The sequence below is a fragment of the Vigna angularis genome, chromosome 2 (assembly GCF_016808095.1).
Source record: "Vigna angularis cultivar LongXiaoDou No.4 chromosome 2, ASM1680809v1, whole genome shotgun sequence".
NCBI classification, from domain to species: domain Eukaryota; kingdom Viridiplantae; phylum Streptophyta; class Magnoliopsida; order Fabales; family Fabaceae; genus Vigna; species Vigna angularis.
The window spans coordinates 5,962,834-5,984,101 of record NC_068971.1 but is presented as its reverse complement, the minus strand read 5'-3'; the positions used below and the strand labels follow the sequence as shown (position 1 = coordinate 5,984,101).

At 30.0% G+C, this 21,268-nt stretch overlaps 2 protein-coding genes across 3 annotated transcripts; one reads left to right on the top strand and one right to left on the bottom strand.

Moving 5' to 3' along the window:
• Nucleotides 1-4,356: 4,356 nt before the first annotated feature.
• On the bottom strand, nucleotides 4,357-7,518 carry LOC108329294 (probable purine permease 11). Of its 2 annotated transcripts, none has more exons than XM_017563445.2 (2): nucleotides 7,268-7,518; nucleotides 4,357-5,762 (listed from the first exon to the last, which is right to left on the bottom strand). In XM_017563445.2, the coding sequence occupies exons 1-2, from the start codon at nucleotides 7,272-7,274 to the stop codon at nucleotides 4,681-4,683; spliced, it is 1,089 nt and encodes a 362-aa protein (XP_017418934.1). In that variant the 5' UTR covers nucleotides 7,275-7,518; the 3' UTR covers nucleotides 4,357-4,680. The 2 variants fall into 2 exon arrangements, with proteins under 2 accessions (XP_017418934.1, XP_052728839.1); XM_052872879.1 differs by having other exon boundaries at nucleotides 7,137-7,273.
• Nucleotides 7,519-9,002: 1,484 nt separating this feature from the next.
• Nucleotides 9,003-13,495, top strand: LOC108329295 (acyl carrier protein 1, mitochondrial). The gene is made up of 2 exons (XM_017563446.2): nucleotides 9,003-9,244; nucleotides 13,100-13,495. The coding sequence occupies exons 1-2, from the start codon at nucleotides 9,071-9,073 to the stop codon at nucleotides 13,274-13,276; spliced, it is 351 nt and encodes a 116-aa protein (XP_017418935.1). The 5' UTR covers nucleotides 9,003-9,070; the 3' UTR covers nucleotides 13,277-13,495.
• The last annotated feature ends 7,773 nt before the right edge of the window (nucleotides 13,496-21,268 follow it).

The following is a 21,268-nucleotide window of genomic DNA, read 5'->3' as shown; positions in this document are numbered from 1 at the left end:
AATGTTCAAACAATAAACTTTTTTGGTTGTTGAGTATGTATGTTTTATGGTTCTTAATTACATTCAGAAACTTATTCACCATATTAATTAATTACTATCAATTATAATTAGAAACATAGTTAATACATAATTAATACTATCAAATATATTTATTTCATTATATTTAAAAACATATAATCAAGAATAATTTTAATAACAAAATTTTAATAATTATTGTGTATAATTAATTAATTGATAAAATTAGAAAATAAATATAATTTAATTAGAAATATAATTAATACTATCAAATATATTTAAAAACATATAATCAAGAATAATTTGAATAACATAATTTTAATAATTATTGTGTATAATTAATTAATTGACAAAATTAGAAACATAATTAATACTATCAAATATATTTATTTCATTATAATTAAAAACATATAATAAAAAATAACAAGATACGTATTGTAAATAGGTTTCTCAATGTAATCAAGAACCATAAACAATATATATGGCCACCGACTAAAAAAATTCATTGTTTCAACATTCAAACCCTCTAATAATCGATTACCAGAGTCATTTAAACTTTCGGTAATCAATTACAGGTGAACTTGTGCCTCCCTGCACGATTTTAGCATTGTAATCGATTACAATACTAAAATTGTGCAGTAATTATAATTTATAATATTTGATAGTATTAATTATGTTTCTAATTATAACTCATAATATTAATTATGTTTCTAATTATAATTGATAGTAATTAATTGATATAGTAAATAGGTTTCTCAATGTAATAAAGAACCATAAACAATATATATGGTTAGACTAAAAACCTAATAATCGATTATCAAAACCTAAAAACGTTTTTGGAGATGTACGACTTCATCTCTAACTATTATGTTAGGATGAAGTCGAGCAGAGAGAACACGACTTCTTCATAAGAAGTCGTTTGAACGCCACAACTTGTCTAAATACATAATTTAAATTTCTTTTGCTCATATACGTAAATTCCACCCTTTTTTTTGCCTATATACGAAAAAAAAACCCTTTTTTGTAGACATCATGCTCCAAAAAGGACAGAAAGCGTGTTCTAATTTTTTGTTTTTTGGAAAAGGCAAGTAATCTTGAAGTGCTTTTAACAGAAGTAAAACGGTCATTTTAAAAAGTAGGGTGGTGGATCAAGAAATTATAGGGGGTGCAGGAAGAAAAATGCCTCTAAGTTTTTAACCATATTTTTCCTATAAAGTGCCTCGAAATTTGCTTAAATGGGCCAGTGGAAATAATAGCTCTGTGATACTGAAAAGCATAAAAAATATGAAGGGTGTTGCTCTCTCCACCACCTCAAGTGCTCCTGCACCTCCTCACTATTTTTTTTTATTCCAAAAATACTCTACACCTCCCCACTATTTTCTTTTATTCCAAAATTATCCTACACCTCCCCACTATATTCAATAATCTTTCTCTTTCTCTCTCCACATTAATGGAGCATTCACATGGTTCAGATTTAAACTTGTGATATATTGTAAAATTTTATTTACACTTTTCCTTAAATAAGCTTGATTCAATCTTATTTTCACTGTTCAATATATTTTTTTTCTTGAAATCACTTAATAAATGGTAAAATTTTGTTCTAAATTTCTAGAAAAATGTTTATATATATGTGTGTTTTTTTTTACATTTAATATCTATAATTTTTAACATTATATTATGTTTTAACTTACCGACATGTTTGACTCAAATAAATTGAATAAAATATTTAAATTATTAGATAAATAATATAAAAATATTATTAAATACTTAAAATATAAAAGAAAAATTATTTGTTAAAGATTTGGTATTTATTTAGTTCTTTCGACATTATAAAGTTAGTATATAATAATAATAATAATAATAATAATAATAATAATATATTATTTACTATTAATATTATTCCTTTAAGTTTATAAAATGCAACTGGTAGAAACACTAATATTGAAGTTTCCTCTCAATTTTATATTTTGCAATATATCACAAGTTTAAATGTAAGCCATATGAATGCTCCATTAATGTAGAGAGAGAAAGAGAAAGATAATGCTCCATTAATTCAGAGAGAGAAAGATTGTTGAGGATAGTGGGGGAGGTGTAGGGTATTTTTGAAATAAAAGAAAATAGCGACCAGGTGTAAAGTATTTTTGGAATAAAAAAAAATAGTGGGGAGGTGCAGAAATACTTGGAAGGAGCAACACCCAAATATAAATAGTAAGTGTTCTGATCGTAAGTCTCTCAAATCACCGTACATATAAAATATCATCTGCATTATAATTTTGTCTATCATATTTTTGTCTTTAAAATATAGGTTTAATAGGTTCGGAGGTCCCTATTTATGCAGATTTGTATCAATTGGGTCCTCGTATTATGAAAGTTTTCAATTGGATCCCTATTTTGGTAAAATTTGAGTCAATAAAACGCTTGCCGTTAAATGTTATGGATGGCATTAATTTTCTTCTAATGTGACATGCTGAGGTGTCCTTTAATTACGAGGTGGCACGGCATCAGAAGAGTCTTGTTGACCAGCTTTGACTGATTCATAACGTGACCAGTGAAGACCTGCCACATGTCAACCCCTTTCCCACCCAAAATTAGGGTTTCAGATAGGGGAAAGGAGGAAACCCAGAAACCCTAGCCGTCAGCCACCTTGAAGCCACCACCGTCAACCTTCAAATCGCCGTTATCCACCATCGCCGTGAATCGTATCAGCCACCAGAATCGCGATTCCTTCGTCCTCCGCCACCAAGCGTGATTCGATCTCCTTCCTCGCAAGCTTCGCCGCAACCTCCCCCAAACCAGAGATGCAAGCCTCTCCGAATCGCGCCTTTTTTCGCATCTCGCAGCTGCTTCGCCAAACCTTAGCGCCACAAAACCGCCGTGAAGACGCTGCCATGATCGCAACCACTAACCTTCATCACCCTCGCACCTGTCAGAGAAAACACGCAGAAACCCAATCACAGAGAAAATCAAAATCGCGCAGCTGTTCGAAAGCCATGGCGCGAATCATCTTCTCCTTCGTTCATCTCCACCTGTAACCACAATCAGACCTGCAAACAAACCCAGAAACAGAAGAGAGCCATCTCCATTCGGAAGTTCTGGTGCGAGAAGCGGAGAAAGCATTTTCCCATTCTAACGGCGCGTAGGCAGAGGCACAAGGAGAAGCCCTTTCCCATGGTGGCGGTGAAGACTGGTGCCACGATTATGATTGCGGCGGCTTCTGCAAAGATGCAAAGACGACAATGGTGGCCGGTGAGGCTCGAGTTGGCGGCGCTAGTACGGCGGTGGTTGACGGCACGGTGGTTGAAGGGAATTGTTGAAGAAGAACGATGATACCTCGTCATTTATTTTAAATATTTTTTAAACTTAAAATCAAATAAATTCACGTCATTATGCCACCTCGTAATTAAATCAAAGGTTTTATTGATTCAAAATTTATCAAAACAAGGACCCAATTAAAAACGTTCAATCCGAACCTATTAAACCTAAAATATATATTGGAAAGAGAAAAAAAATATTTAACTTGTTTTAGACATCAACTCCTAATCTCGATATAAAATTAGGATATAAAATTACTAAATGTGGTATGAACAATACAAAAATTATATTAGGATTAAGAACTATTTTCAGTTAACAAATATTTATTTCGTGTAAGTTAAATTTTACAAATGCTTATTTAAAAGTATATAAAATTGCATCAGTTTCTTATAAATATTTTACCATGTAATCGGAACCTTGCATATGCCATAGTAACTCTAATAAAAGCATTATTTACTGCCTTCTTAATGTCATGTGTTCCAGAAGGAAGACGAAGAAAAAAAAACAGAAATTAATTTTGGATAAATTTGACTCATTTAAAATGAAGTGGACAAGTGTAGAAAAAAAAGCTAGAGTGTTCCATTTTTAGGAAAAAAATTGATAAAAAATTTCAAAATAGTAAAATAGTATTGAAATCAACATAGACTATTCAGTCTCAAATAAATTATTCACTTAATTCGCTTCAGTAAGAAAAATAAGATCTGATAGTTTATAAAAAGGTCAAAGATTAATAATCACATAATTTATAACACAAATGTAAGTGACATTCATTGGTAATTTTCTTATTTGAAAATTCTCACTAAATTTTGAACAGCTACCAGGGAAAAGTTGTTCTATTATCATCTATCAGTATGATATGATTGCTATATCACTAAAAGGAGATTTGATTCATAAACAGAAGCTTGTGGTTGTTACAGTAAAGGAGAACTCATAAGTATATAGCAATTCAATTGGATATGATAGGATTAAGAAGTTGGACACTGACAGAGATTACAATTAATCAATAATTAGAAAAAAAGCAAACAAAACTTATATCCAATTTGAAATAATCTATAGAATAACCAATAATTATTTTCAACTTATCACAGTTCACAAAGCCATCAAAAAAATATTTGGAATAAGAAGATCAGAGACTTCCAACCAGTGCTCAGACCTATAATATTTCATTTCCTAAATGAGAGAACAATAATCTATAGAATAACCAATAAACCTCCTTAACTGTACTATCTCACTCTTTCAGTGAGAATAAGGAGAAATGAAATCTAAGCTGGCAAACGCTATACTGAAGGAATCAAAGCATAAAAAGAAAAAAAAATATGTACTATAGCAAAGATATGGCCAAATTCAATGTTTTCAACAAGCAGAATCATGCTGAGACCTAGGCACAGCTTGTGCACGTCTTGTCTTTGCATCATCAAGATAGTTCTGATAGATGTAAGAGGCAAAACCCCATAGAGCCAAAAGCATAGAAATTATCTTCACCCCATTCATCTTATCATGAAAAACTATAACTGCAGCAATAGGAGTAACAGCTAAAGAGACAGTGCTGATAACATTGGAGTAGAGAGAAGATACTAGGAAGATCAAGCCAACAACACCAACAGAGCATACCTGCCAGGCTATTGCTGTCCAAACCAAAGTCATTACATAAGCAACCTGTCCTTTCCCAAAACTCTCCATTTCTCCATGCATAGTACGCCATTCCTCACTTGCAAATAGACCAATGACAGCAGCACCAGTGGCAACAAGAGAAGTGTAGATTTGCATTTCCAAAACAACAGAAAAAGTTTCCTTCTTCAGAACTTTCTCAAATGTCAGTTGCATGAGGGAAAGCAAAAGAGAGTACATTGCAGAAGCTCCAAGGGTACATAGGAAACCAATAAGGTACTTTCCCTGGGAAAGACCTGATGGTTCCTGTGAGTCTTCGTTAATAGCCAGGAGAGAAGCAGAGAAAGTGAGAACCACTGTAGAGTTTATAATCAAAGCTGTGAACTTTTGAGCATTGATAAAATATGAGAAAACTGCATTAAAGGCTAATTGTGATGCACAAATCAGCGAGTATGTAGAAGCCGAGAGGTACAACAGTCCAGTGGAGTACAGCATATTATCGGCAGCAATTAAGACTCCTAGACAAAAATATATCAAAACAATAACTTTGATGGAAGGTGAAACAGAAGTTGAAGCCTCTGCAGGTGAAGGAATTATATATAATGGAATGAACAAGAGTGGGAAGCCAGCAGTTTGAACTAGAGTAGCCATCCATTTACTATTTCCACCCTGATCATAATAAAATCTTCCAAGGATAACAGCAGCAGATTGGCCTATGATAAGAAAGCCTATACTGAGTGCCACAAGAAACCACCATTGCCATCGCTTATATTTATTAAATGCTAATTCAGACATTGTTCCAGGTGCAATCATCGGTTCTTCATTGTCTGTAATTTGATGCATCATTGAAGTTAGTTTTTTTTTAAGTACTTCAAAAGAACCTCTATAACATAAAATGAAAAAAGACAATCCCATTTAAACTCAATACACCAGTAGAGCACTCTGCACACAAGTTAATAGTTGAATATGGGTATATCAATGTCCATTCCCATCGAAGAATGATTTTATATCAATGTCCATATGTATGTAAATAATGTAACTAGTTCAATCCACATATACACATTAATACTCTACTTTATTTTGATCACAGAACCATTTTATCAAGACACCTCATTTCAGTATGCAAGATTCAGTTGGAAAACATTTGTTTCATCTAACATACTATGCTCAGATTAATTAGACAATCTATTTTCAAATTTCAAATCGATAATTTCCTAGCATTATATCCAAGATTTGGTTCCCGGAATATCCCACTGCAGAGTTCGACTAAATTCAAAATGCAATGATACTCACATGTCAATTTAAACATACAATATGCAGCTTTAGCTGATGTAGGATTATCTACTAACCAGAATACTCTTAATACTGTTATCAAACCAATCAGAACGCATCCTTGACATATATCAGTGTGGCAAACTCATACATGTGTCACATCCGGCTAATCCAGTTACAAAACAAAGTAAACAATGATTCAGTGCATAAACTCTTCAAAATGTATCATTCTATTCACAGTAAACACGCATAGTTCATACTTTGCTTATTACAGATTCTTCAGGCACTCAATTCATCCCCACAACACATTCTAACATTTCATTCATACAATAGAGCGTATCCCTTATACTTCCCTTTTCAGACTTTTGCAAGTTACTACTACAACTCAAAAACATCACCAATACACATATACTCAGCAGAACACGTACATTCATACAACCATTCTCACAAATATAGCATACTATTCTAATTTTCAACTTTCAATGTCATCACCATATTTCAAACAGTCCAAGACATTATCAAACAAAACATATATAATCATATCAAACACGACGAATGTGCACTTAGATTTGCAATCCATTAAAAATACATGCACCTCTTGCATAAACTTAGCATTCCCCAAAACATAGCATTACACTAACCAGCCAACAACCTTATTTTCGAGCAATCCCCTGTCTTAGAATTCTATATCGTGGCAGCAGAAAGTATATCATCAAACTTCTCATTTAAAACTATAACACAGCTTAAAATATCAAACATGTACCATTATTCAGGACATAACAATGCATAATACAACACTCAAATCAAAAGACTCGAGACAGAGAAAATTAACATACATAATAGAAATCCCAATTCCATGACAACCAGATTATTACATCACAACAGCACAATCTAAATACAATAACGGAAAAAAGAAAAAAACTGCATACCCTTTGACCTTGAAGACTAAATGAAGAAAAAACATGAAACCGATAGCCAGGAAGATTATGATTGAAGCAAAACCCACATATTATTTTCTATAAAGTATGAGACTTTGAATCGAAAAAGGAGAAAGAGGTACCCGTCATGTTGTTGAGAAGCAACGAAGAAGGTTGTGGGCGACGAGGGAAGAGGTTAAGAGAGAGAAAGGTTTAGATATTAGAAGAGGATGAAAGGGAACATGGGTACCATGAATGAGTGAACATGGGAGAGTAAGTTGTCATTAAATGAATCGAATAAGATTCAAAGGTTTGGGTGTGGAATGACAATTCTCAATCGCACGTTACAGTGGAAGCTATGAAGACCAGGTTAAGAGCTGTTTGGAGAATGATAATAGAATCACCATACCAGAAAACCCTGTTTTAAACAGATTAAGATCCTCCTTAATTAGGTTAAAATAAAAATCATCCTAATCTACTTAGATCATTGATGTTTACTTTATATAGTAAGATAAAAATAATTTTTAAGAATGAATAAGTGTCATTTAATGTGAAATTATATTTACAAGAAGCAATTTAATGTATATATATAATATACAATATAGAGTTAACTCTGACTTTTTGACTTTTGAGAAATATTTATTTTCAAGTAAGATGCAATTAAAATAAAATATTGAAAATATCTATAGGCAAAAAAAAAAATTAGATGCAATTGGATTACTCGTTTTAACATCAATCTTATATTGTTAACTGATAATTTAAAAACAAAAACTAATAATATTTATTATATTGGTTTAAATATTATGTTAGTTGTGATGCAATTTGGTTATTTTTCTTAATATAATATTAACTATGTTTTATGAAATATAAATTTTTATTTACTAAAATTTGATAATAATTTTTTATTTAATTATAATTTTCAATTTTGAAAATTTATTTTATGTTAAATTATTTTAAGGATTCTAAAATATAATAAAATATGTATTTCAAATTTATAATATAATAAATAATTAATATAAACAACAACATTTTGTTCTCTCTTTTTCCCTCAAGTATTTCTTTTTCAATACTTCAAATTCATTCCAAAAACAAAACAAAGGATAAATAAATATTTTCCTGCAGCTTAAAATATTCTTAATATTTTAAACAGTCTCTCAATTATAATTAACTCGGACTTAAATTTTTTTTTAGTTTTTTTTTCTGTATAAATTTAGAAAATTTCAAAATAACCTATTATTTAGTGATCAAGTAGATATTTATATCTAATAACATGTTATATGCTATTTTTAAAGCGGTTGGCTTACATCTTATCACTAAAGTGTAGCCAAAACCAGTTTTCTTTTAAATAAGTTTAAAGATTAAACTTAAAATTCAATGTATTTATATTGAAAAAAATAAAAGCTTTTACAGAACTGGTCAAGGCCATCTTCTAACATAAATTAAATTATTTATATACATATATAATATTATTTATAGGTCTTGCAAATAAGTTTTATAACAAAAATTAAGGGAGGAAACAGATAACTTTTTAATGTTAGATTAACTGTTTCATTTTTAACTGTATAAAGTATAACTTTTTACAAGCATCATGAAGTGCAATTATTGAAAGAAGTTCATATCATACAAAATATCATAATTAGAAAGAGGTCCCAAATTATAATCTGGTTTTGTTGTAATATTATGCAAAGAGAAATAGTAAAGTAATATATTTTTACATTTATTTAACATCTAATATAAAAATAAAATATGTTGTATATTTTTTAAATAATATCTAATAAATATAAATTTTTTTTATGTTTCAAAATATTAATTTTTTTTAATGAATTTTAAGTGAGAAGAGGTGGTGCAGGGTTTAGTTATTTACATTTGCTCTAAAATACACCAAAGCTATTGGTAGAGTCACTTCACTTGTTGGTAAAAGAAAGGAGAGAGAGAGAGAGAGAGAAATGGCAGTGAGGGCCGCCGTACTCCGCCACATTCGTGTGCCACTCCAAGCCGTTCCAAGACTTCAGCCATGGCGTGCCATGTCATCACACGGCGACGACCATCTCTCCAAAGAGGAGGTCATCCAAAGAGTCCTCGCCGTCGTCAAAGATTTCCCCAAAGTCGATCCTTCCAAGGTTTCCCTCTTCCTTTTCCTTCCCTACTTTCATTTCTTCCATCCTTTTCTGTATTCTTATTGTCAAATAAGAAATATGAGAAAATGGTACTCTGAATTGTGATCTGCTGATTTCACCAAATGGGTTGTCCGATTGTTTGGGAAACGGGGAATGAATGTCGCTGGCCTTTTTTATATTTTGGCAAAAGGGTTTTCCCACACTTGGAAATTTAGCTCAATTGGAATCTGGGTGGTGTTTGGGTTCTTAATTGCCTTCAAAAATTGTCAGTGGGAATTCTGATTGATTTAGCTATAAGGGTCTTTCATCTTCCTGAAATATGACATTTTTTTACCTGTAACTATCCGGGTGGTGTTTACATTCTGTTGCCTTGGTTAATTCGAAAATGAAAAATTGTCATTCCGTTGATTTAACCAATTGATGTTCCCCGAATTTAGCTCAGTTATAAATAACCTGGGTTGTGATTGTAATCTTATTTAGTGTGAAATTGAGGATTAGATATTCCAAATCATTATTCTGTTTATTGAGCTCACAAAGTCTATTCAACATTTGAAAGTTTGCCGTAACCACCTGACTTGTTTTTGTGCTTTGTTGTGTTATGTGAGACTGTGTATAGTGATCCGTTTATTTTGCTATATGGATTTTCCCATAGTCTGGAAATTTAGTTCAGTAATCATACGGTTACTTTTGGTAATCTTAATTTTGGGAAAAGTGCAAGTCACAAATCACTATTTTATTGATTTTCCCGAAAAGGTTCTTCCCAAAGTTTAGGGAATTCTCAATAAGATAAAAAAAGTTCAGGGAAGAACCCTAACAGAGAGTTTCTCTCACCTTAAATTATAACTAGACATTTTGTCTATTCCATTCATTTCCAAATTATTTATACCTCTTTTACAGAAGAAAAAACAACCTAACTAAGTTTCTAAATCTTTTGTTCGGAGCAACAATTAGGCATTCTATTCTCATTCTAAGCAAAAAGTACATGTGAGTAGCACCTCCCTCATGTGGTTCTCCACTTGTTTGGTTCCATCATGTAATGGCACCTTCATTAGATTAGTCATCATCTTTTGCAAACTTTCGTGGACCAATTTATAGTTCTTCGCGCTGATCATGGGCCCTCCTAAACTTGTATTGGGTCTTGGGCTTCCATCTGGTTATGGGTCTGAGCTTCATGGGAATTAAGAGCTTTAGCCTGATCAATGATGTCCACATCACTAGTGGGGAATTTTTCAAATATTTAATGAGGGAATTTAGGTAAAAGAGCAAATTCTGTTATTGTTTTTAGCTGTTCATTCTTCTGAGAGTGATGTTTTTATCAAAAAAACTATGGGGGACTAGGGCATGGTGTGACTCAAACTTTCTTCTATAGTGTATTTGATTATGATTTCTGTCAATATCTTCCTAAATTGGTGGCCTGGTCCACAGGACTCATATCACTAAGTGGAGGAAGGGTTGGATGGGGGGAATTGTTCTCTGTGTTGTGTGTCAGACCTTACCTAGTATGATATTTGGCTTCTATGTTATTTTTTTTATCAAAATATTGATTCAGATAACAAGATTCTTTTAATGAAGCATAATTTCTGATAACAAGATTCAGGTAACAAGATTCTGACAATTTCAGTAATATTTTTAGAGTTTGCATTTTTTATTGTTTATAGCACACATTCCGGAGCAAAAGGTGAAAAATAAAATGGTAAAGGCTTTCATTTTTATGAAGGCATTTAGAGTTTGACGTGCCAAGGCGTGATGGATTGGAGTTTGGAAGACTGTCCCCTTGCTTTGAAGCATTTTTTTTCTTTCTGTTTTTCCCTTTTTTTATTCTGTCTTGTTTTTATCCAAATTCTAGGTAACTCTCTCCCCCTTAATAGAGTTAAAAATAATAGTGATAGACAAAGCAAATTATGAAATTATAATTCAGTCTATTGATCGGAATGATGCATGCATGTTTATATAAATAATATTCCCTGTTGATTTTCTTTTCAGTGATTAAGACTCTTCACCCTTTACTTGCTTTGTGTGTATGGGGGAGGGCTAGGCGGCTGGTTAAGTTTTCCTCAAATCCACTTGGTGGGAGATGAGAGAGAGATGAAGATAGGGTGTAACTAGATATGAACTGTGTAATACACTTTTGATTCACTTCAATGAATTCTTAAGTAAATGCCCAATTTCATATAAGTAGTGTATTTTGGAGTTATCGGACTATGGGTGTGGTTTGGTGGGTAGTAATGGTAGATATTTATGAGCTAGGGTCTCAGATAATTTCTGTTTTTGTAGGTAGTGGTGGTGGAGGAAGAATAGCGTGGGCTTATTTTGAGATGGTGTATTGGAAGTGTGAGGTTTTGTTTGGATCGGAGGTTATTGGCTACATTGGTTGATGGAGATAAAGTTTATGGCTTTAGATTTCATTTGGTGGCTATTGTTGGTTCATCCACTATGTCTGATTTTTGCTAACGTGGAAGGATTATATAGAATGAAACTTTTATCTGTAATTGATTTAGGCTTCTTTGGGATTTTGCTTGCTTCCTTGTTTTTCACTAATATGGAGTGGTTGTATGGAATTAAATTATGAATTTTATATTTTGGGAGTTAGAAGGACTTAAGTTGACCCTCCTTACATGGTTTGGCCCTAACTCACATGGGCTGAGGCTAGAAAAACTTACAAGGTCAAAAAGCTTCCCATTGAAAAAGCCTACGGGATCAAAATATTTACAAAAGTCCTGTGCATCAGAGCCCGTCCATGTGTCTTCTATTTAGAAAAAATATTCATTTTGAATACAAGAAAAAAATGCAATTCCTAATTTGTTGCAAATTTAAGTGTTTTTAATTTGTCAAAGAACTATATACAAACATTTTAATTAGACTAACATAAATTTTGTGAGAAGTTTTAATAAACTTGGTTGTGTGCTTTTATAGGAAAATTATGCATAAACCATAAATGATATCGTTTCTAAGAGTTAATTAAAGTCTTGTAGTAGGGTTAAACCCACCCTAATCTTGACCCTAGCCCACTTGAGAGGGAGTTTTGAGGGTTGAGGCATTTTTTTGGCCCTTGCTTGAAGAGGCCTCCTAAAAGGGGTTTTTTCAAGGGTGGACTAGGACTGACTCATGGGCATGCGTCAAGTTGATAACTCTTCATACCTTTGACTTAAATGCAAGATAGAAAAAATTTCAGGGACTCATTTGCATGAAATAAATTTCAGCAACTTATGTATTAATGTCTCAATTTTTTAGGATCAGATTAAGTATTTCCTCAATTTTTTTCCTGATTCCTGCATTCAGTTTTCAGCTCTAGGGGAAGACATTGCATGAGAAATATGTAAAACTGGAAATGGTTGTGGTCTTTATTTCCCGTTTCTCGTAGACTTTTATCTATTAACTTTTATTCCAATTTTTTTGGTTCCTCGGGGGTTACTATCAATATAACAAATGCATAGTTATGGTTAAATATCTCTTGGTTCTTTTTGTACTCACTCTTTTAGATAAAATCTGGGTGGAAGCAACTACACTTTTGCTCAGTCAGCCCACTCTTGAAATATACACTATTAGTTGATCTCAAGCCCTTAGATTACTTCATCTTGAATTTGTTAAGTGGACTTTAAACCGAACTTAATTCTACAAAATTAGTTTGGAGAAGGTTGCATCCATTTATATATTATAAACTCGTCTTATTCCTAATCGATGTGGGATTTCTAACAGTATTTATCACTTGCACTTTGTAACAAAGCTGCTAAAATTTTCTTTAATTTGATTGCACCGAGTGTTATTCCGTTTTGCAATTTTGGTGATGCACATCTGGTTAAAACTGTGAGCATTGCTAATGAGATGTTCTTGTGTGTATTGGTTTCTTCTGCTCCTCAGGTGACTCCAGATGTCCATTTTCAGAAGGATCTGGGTTTGGATAGCTTGGACAATGTGGAAATTGTAATGGCTCTGGAAGAGGAGTTCAAGTTAGAGATCCCAGACAAGGAAGCCGATAAAATTGACTCCTGTAATCTTGCTATTGAGTATATTGCTAATCATCCCATGGCTGGTTAACTAATATGACCTTTTTTCCTATTTGTCTTCTTGTTGAACTTTTGAGTATCAGTGCAACCTTGAACCCTTTCCTTACTTTCACTGGATGTTTATGGAATCTGGTGTTTGTCATCTTTTCCTTTTTCTCTTTTGAATTGGAGTGAAGGAACTGGTTGTTTAGAATAATGTGAATTGTTCAGAGAGGAATTTGTCAATGAAAATTGGTACTGGTTTTTTGAAGGACTACAATTTCTACTGTAAACTTTTTTTAGCCATGCTAAATCTCTGATATTATTCACTGAGATATTCATCTTGGTCTTACTTTTTTCAACTGCGTATCTTTTAGTCCCACCACGAATGTTTCAGTTTATTGATATACAGATTTTATTGCTAGTTTGAAGAGTTTGTGCACACAACGGAAATTAAAACATAAGATTCAAAGGAAGTTGTTTTTTTATAAATGAACCAATCCAAGTTGGTATAGAAAAAAATATATTGAAATCATTAACCAAATTTAAAAGCTGATTTAAATTCATTTGAATTTTATTTTCTTATCAGCTCAAACTGAAATATGATGAATGTATTACAGACTTTAAGTTTATATTTCTTTATTATCTAAAAGTTTCTTTAGTTTAATTAGAAATAAATAAGCTTTTTATTTGCTTCTAAAATATTTTTAGATACTACTTGAAATAATATTTTGAAGAAATGGTAGCATATATTTTTTTATATTTATTCCTTTTCATATTTTAAAAATATTTATTAATTTCCCTAGTTATTTTTCTATATAAAGTAAGTTAAATATTTGATTTGGTTTTTTTCCATTTCTCTTTTTTTTATGTTAATACTTTAATATTTATTTTATTGATTAAATAAATATTCAAGAAATAATAATACTAGATTATTTTTTCTATTATTTTTTAGTATTTTCATGTTTTACTATTTATTTTAATCAATACGCTAAATAATATGACCAAAATGTATGCATCCGCTAAGTATATACTATTTTTACTTAATTTTAAACTTTTTTTAAAATACTTTAAGATATAATATAAGATCAATAGCAGAATATATCATGAAAAAAAAGATATAATAACTGAAACTAAAAATTACAACTGAAATAATTCATGTATAAACAAATCAAAAGATAAAAAATCATTAAAAACACCTGAAAGTGTTTTTTTTAAGTAATTATGATTTAATAAGTTAACTTACCAGTTTTAAGCTACTAACACTAACATAAACTCTATATAACGTACTGACTAACATATTAGTTTCTCATTACTTTTCCGATTACGTTTTTCATAATGAAAATAAATAAACCTACTAAAATTGGCATATTTATTTATTATTCTCACTTTTTAGAATGTAAATATATTCCTACACGGTAACACATTTTTGTTATTTTTATTTGTGTTTAGAGATAAGTCGTGACACATATTGCGATCGTAGAAATTTTCAACTGAAACAAAAATTCTGAATTATAGTTTTTGATTAATTAATTCGAATGTTTATGGTGTTTTTTTTTTTACCAGGTTATTTATAATTTAAAAATCCTACCAACCACAATTATTGCCGACCAAGGCCAAAAAAAAAAAAAAGCTGAAATGCATATTTTATTGAAGCATGAATAACTGATGAATGCACGTGCTAGTCCAAATATGCAGGAAAAGCAGTGAACATGTTGGTCGAAACATTTATTGCTCCTAAAATTACTTGTCTGAAAGCAATGCACTGATCACGTCTTCAAAATCATGTGATGCTGAAAAAAAAAAGAATATTCAATTACTTTAAACAAAAATATCCCTAAAATCCTATTATAAAGAATATAGTAGTGTAATGAATAACATGTACCTTTTATTAAAAAGAAAATATAAAAAAATGTTACATGGTATGTTAAACTTTATACCATTACTAATTGCAATGCCATAATAGCGTGTTTTGAAGAGTAATTTAGAACATTCTCGTCGTCTTCTATAAACTAAGTTAAATTATAAGAATAGGTTTGAACCATCTTCTACACAAGAATGTAGGACCACACACGTTTCACTAAGATAAAGATATGATTTCAAAATTATATTTTGAATATTATTGATCATGGAAATTATTGTTTTTAGGATATCCTAAAAATATTTTGAGGGTCTAGTAGAAATTAAAGTTTTAGATATAACGATTTATTCGAGTCTTGGTTTTCATATGTTTTTCTTTAATCTTTGGTGGTGGGATAAATGTCCATTAGGTGGTAACACGTGTTTTTGTCTCTATATATTTTTTCATTATTTTTTTATTCTATATAAGAATTAGATAATTCGATTGTCTCTTTTCAATGATTATAAAGAAACTTACTCAAAAAGTTTTAGGAATATAAATATAAATATAAATGAAAAAAATCCACTAAGTTAAGCGGGTATTTGTAAAAATTGTCTTCTAGATTATTTTTTTTAATTTTTAATTTTATTTTACTTGTAAATCTATTTTTATATACTAAATGACAATTATTGTTATTTTTAAATTATTTATATTCTCAGACACTCAACCGTCTCAAATTGTTTAGAAGTCAAAGGTTAAGAAAAGATTAAATATTTTATTTAATTCTCTTAAACGTTTTTTAAAAACAAAACTGTGACAGAGTTTTAGGTTCAAAAACAAATAATACTTCAAATATAGAAAACGAGTTTAATGATGTTATCTAATGAGCTTTAAATCAAAACATTAACGTTATTTATAAAATAAAAACAACTTTCATTAGTCTTACACTGGAGTCAAGACCAAAGAAAAATTACATATCCCTTCATCCTTCAATCCTCTAAAGAAAAAAAGAACATAATCTACATTTTGAACTTACCGTAATATAATTTTAGATTCTAAAAGAGATAATACATCAAATACGAAAATTGATCACAAAAAATATTATTTAACAAACTTGGAATCAAAATACTAACATAACGTAAAAACAAAAATATTTTTTCTTAACTTTCTATTAAAGTCAAAATCAATAAAAGTTTACATACATATTCCTCCTTCAATTTAAAAACTAATCACCAAGAAAAAAATATTATTTATATACTACTGAAAAACAGTGTTATGAATTAAAATTACCATGAATATAACATTTTACAAAACTCAAATTATGAACTTCAATACACTTAATCTAACCAATATTTCAGTCCATCATATGAATAATATGACATAGCTATGAGTCAATACGATGATATTTAAGTATAATATATATATATATATATATATATATATATATATTTATGTTTTTCATATTTAAAGGCTTAAATGATTACTTCGTGCATGTGGTGTTAAGTGAATTTTTTTTAGTTTAGTATCCGATTTTAAAAGTGCATATTTTGAGTCTCAGTTATAAAAATTGTAAGAATGAAGTCTTGTCGGTTAAGTTGGCATTAACTACATGCTCACATGGCAAATGAATCAATATTTTTTCTCTTCTCTCCTCATTGTGTCCAACTTTCTCTCTCTTCCATATTAATGGTTTCCAATTTCATTTTTTTTCTTTTTTCTAACAATCTATTAGCCTTACTGACACACCTCATCATGTTGTAGTGCCTAAATTCTACAAATAGGGGCATATCTTTATTTTTTTTTCACCATAACACGTTCTTCCTTCCTTTACTAAGATCCAATAGCTTCTTCAATTTTTCACTGATTTTTTAAAAAAGGAATTCTTTAGTTTTCACTGATTTTTGTTCTAAAAGAGAATTGCCCATAATCCCTACATTTTTAACCAAATCACCCCTTCCCTCCATCATCTTCCCTTGCAATTGTCGTTCAAGGAGACTCATACATATTGTAATCATCAATTCTTTCAATCAAGAATTCTTCTTCATTCATTTTTTGCTTTTGTTTCATTAACCTCTGCCAAATCCCCAAGCCAAACCTTCATCATTTACAGCCACGTCCACAGGAAGAAAACTAAATAAGAAATCAGTTTCTCAAGCAAAAAAAAAGACATAAAAATTTGAAATCGGGAAAAAATCAAGATTAAATCACAGCTCGAGGATCTACTTCATTTTTTTATCTTCATGGACTCAACACCTATAGTCACGAACAAGTCACCGTTGTAACATCACCACTGTCCATTTACAAGTGGTCGTCGTGGCAACACCTGTGAGGGCAAGATTCAAAGAACTTGTGCACGCAGAAGGAGGAGCGTAGGGACGATGGCGCTTCCGACATGGATGACGTTGTGACTTCGGTTGCAGGGTTGGATAAGCCCCTTACGTTGCCAGATGAAGAATACAGCCTCCCATATGTGGAATAAGAGGGAGAAGTCCTTTTGGGTTTTTTTTATCAAAGCAAAGAAAAGTTCTTGAACTTTGAAAACCATTAATATGTAAGAGAGAGAAAAAGCTCGACACAACAAAAGAGAGAAGAAAAAAATTACTGATTCATTCGCTACGTTAGTAGGAATTAACGTCTTTACTGCCACTTAACAGATATAACTTCATTCATACAATTTTACAAATTTAAACTCAACCTATGCACTTTTAAAATCAGATACTAAATTAAAAAAAAAACCACTTAACATTAGAACTAAGTAAATATTTAAGTCTATTTTAAATAATTTATTTTGGATGTATTAAAAAACTTGTCTTGTAACACCTGCAAGGCTGCAACGTAGCATGGGACATTGATATCGTTTTAGCAATTATTCATGTTTCATTTTTCTGCATTTTAATAATTACGAAGGCGTAGACCATTTTTGTCTTTTACACCAGGTTCTTTTTTAACTATTAGCTATTTCTTTTTTCTCTGTCTGTCTTTGTTTCTTTTTATGTTTATTTCCTTTTCTAATACATTTGCCGGTTTGTCATGTTTCGTCCAATTCATATCTAAAAATGTTTCTAAAATATTTTGGTGATGTTATACTCTAAGTATAGCATCTACATATAGCTTGTTATACTTAATATATTTTTCCTTATCTTTTTGTCTTTTGTTTCTTTTGTTTTTTTTTTTATTTTACTATCACTCAATATAAACGTTTTCAAAATTCTAGCCAATTAAGCTGTGTCTTATTCTCGTACGATTATTCTAATTTGCTACCTAATTTCATGATTAAAATTTGTAGAGTTTGAGTATTGTGATTGTGGTTATGATTTGACGCAGACACAAAGTAATCCCACCCAAAGGAAAAATGAAAATGATTTTTAGATGTTTATGAACTGTCCTATCTACCCAAATGTTGCAATTATGCTAGTTACAAATAAAAATTTAAAATTTTGTTAATAACATTTAACATTTTAAAACTAATTTTTCTCTAAAAAAATATGTTAAAAATTATCAGTATTATCTAATACTTTTATATATATATATATATATATATATATATATATATATATATATATATATATATATATATATATATATATATATATATTAATAGATGATGCAAAATACAACTCTCAACTATGGCTTAGTAAGTCTATTTTGCCATGATCACATTCGTGGAAATTTTATACACAATATCTGTGAAGAGTGAATGGTTGATTTAAAAATAAGGAAACGTGAAATAATGTAATTTAATGAAAAAAATAGATTTGATTATAACATTGATTGATACGTGATTGATTTTACTAAATTAATAAAAGTTGATAAATTTTTTTTTAATATAATACTAAAATTTTATTAGATGCATTTTTTAAAATATAAATATTATTTGATTAAAAATATTTAGTTGAGGAAATGAAAATAAAATATTTCTTAAAAATTAATAATGATTTAAAGGTATTGTTCATTGATTGTCAATAATAATAAAAAATTGTTAAAATTCATTTCAAAATCAATCTTTGTATATAAAAGTAAATTAATAATTCATCAATAATCACCATAAATCATTTACTTTCTTCTAGTTTCACATTTAATTTCATCTTTCTCCAAATTTTCTATAAAATAATCTAATAATCTAATATTAATCTAAATAAACACTGTCATCTCAAATAATTAACGTGAATGATAAACCTCCTATAGAAAACAAATCTTTGTTGGAATTAGAGTTGCCTACATTTAAAAATATTTGAATGCATTTTTATATTGTTGAAGTTTTCATAATTTGTGAATATTAACTAATAATATTTGTATTAAAATTTTAAGCGTACTTATAAATTTCATAGAAATAAAAAAATTGAATAATATATAAAGATGAAAAATTATTAATTTATTGTTTTAAGATTTTTAATAATATAATTTTTTATATGATTGGGTTTAAATTTCATTGTTGTATTTTCTCAATAAATCTCAATTTTTTTAATAAACCTAATAATTTATTAATAAATGCATGTTTTTAATTTTTAGTTTGTAACGTGATATAATCATTTACCTTCGGCAAATTACCAAATTACAGTTGTTGTTTTAAAATTTGTTATTTTATTGTAAACCATTTGCGTTATAAATATACTTCTTTTTTTTTTATGTGTGACAAAAACTGTTTGGTGCATGCTTATAATTATAATTGAAAACTAGCAAAATATAAGGAATGTGTCGTCATCAATGTTTATTAATGGAAGGTCATTATATTTGGGATTTTTTTTTATTAATTATAGTTAAAACTTTTGGATGATTATCGTATTTGTATTGAAATTTCAATTGGGTTTTTAAATTTTAAGTAGTCTCAAGTAGGTATTTATTTTTAAAAATGTGAAACAAATAAATCATTTCCGTTAACATGACATAAATGACGTCAAGACGTGGTAAGTTGTATTAGTGAATGAAGTGTCATTTTGTTAAATAATTTAATATTTAACATGTTAACTCATCTCCTTCTAAGTGATTAGTTTGTTTGTCCTAACATTTAAAGTTGTGACTTTTAATAAGAGGTGGGGTTTGTAAAAGAAGAGGTTGTGGAAGGCTTCAAACATTGTTCAGGGTGAGACGTGTCTTAGTCTCGTTCTTGTTCATTTTGCACATGCAATGGTTAAAGGATGAAACATAATAGTGGCACCAAAAGGAGGTTGAGTGTAAAACTCATTTGCTATTGTTGTAAGAATGTAGTGTTTCAAGTTGTAAGAAACCCTAAGAATAAGGAAAAAAAATTTGGAGTTGTCTAACTTCAAGATAAGATCCATGGAAACAAAAATAACTGTTTTTTATTTTTGTTGTCAACGGGGCCTAGAAGTGTGTTTTGAAGCGTGTTTTTGTTGTGTTGTTCAATAGAGTGGGAGTTAAGATTTGGTTGACTACAATTATTTTCAATGGTACAGTGAACAAAGAATTGAAGAAAGTCCAAAAATAAAGAAATGGTTGGAACTGTCGTGAAGATAGAAAAAAGGGATCATGAAAGTCTGTAAAATAAAGAAATGACTTTAATTGTCGTGAAGATAGAAGAAAGGGATTATGAAAGTCAGAAAAATAAAGAAATGACTTGAACCGTCGTGAAGATGGAAGAAAGGGATGGTGAAAGAATGAAAATATCAAATTTAGATAAATATGTTTTTATGTTGGAAAAATGGTTGAAGGTGTTATTTGGGATGATGTTTATTATATGTATTTAATGTAATTGTAATATCTATTGATTAAACTTCCATGATTTGTTGTAAAAAATTAATGTAATGTAATTGTGTAATTGTAATATTAAAGTACTTGATGTGTTTGTTGTATGGGCATTTAATGTAATTGTAATATTAATGTATTAGACGTAATGCATTTTAATTAATGAAATAATTTGAATAGTGTTTAAGAATGTGTTAAAGGTAAATAGAAATTGGTGTCTAACCACAAACAATTCATATTTCATTGTGTACAAAATAAAAAGGGATCTCCATCAATGGTAATTAATTATTACATTAAAATGAAGTTGATAGTATAGTTTAGAGAGTTACTCCCTGCACCACCACACAGTGCTCCTGGCACCTCTCCATTCCTATTTTATTCTTTAGTAATATTTAAATGGATCTGAATATGCATTAGATTCTTAAACGGATGTCAACATCCGTGAACGGATATCGACATCCGTTGAAGGACAAACGCATGTCGACATCCGATTCAAAAACT

Excerpts from the sequence above, each read along its gene's own strand:
- LOC108329295 (XM_017563446.2), top strand. The coding sequence starts at position 9,071 with ATGGCAGTGAGGGCCGCCGTACTCCGCCACATTCGTGTGCCACTCCAA. Across the intron at positions 9,245-13,099 it reads CCAAAGTCGATCCTTCCAAG|GTGACTCCAGATGTCCATTT; the intron begins GTTTCCCTCTTC and ends TCTGCTCCTCAG.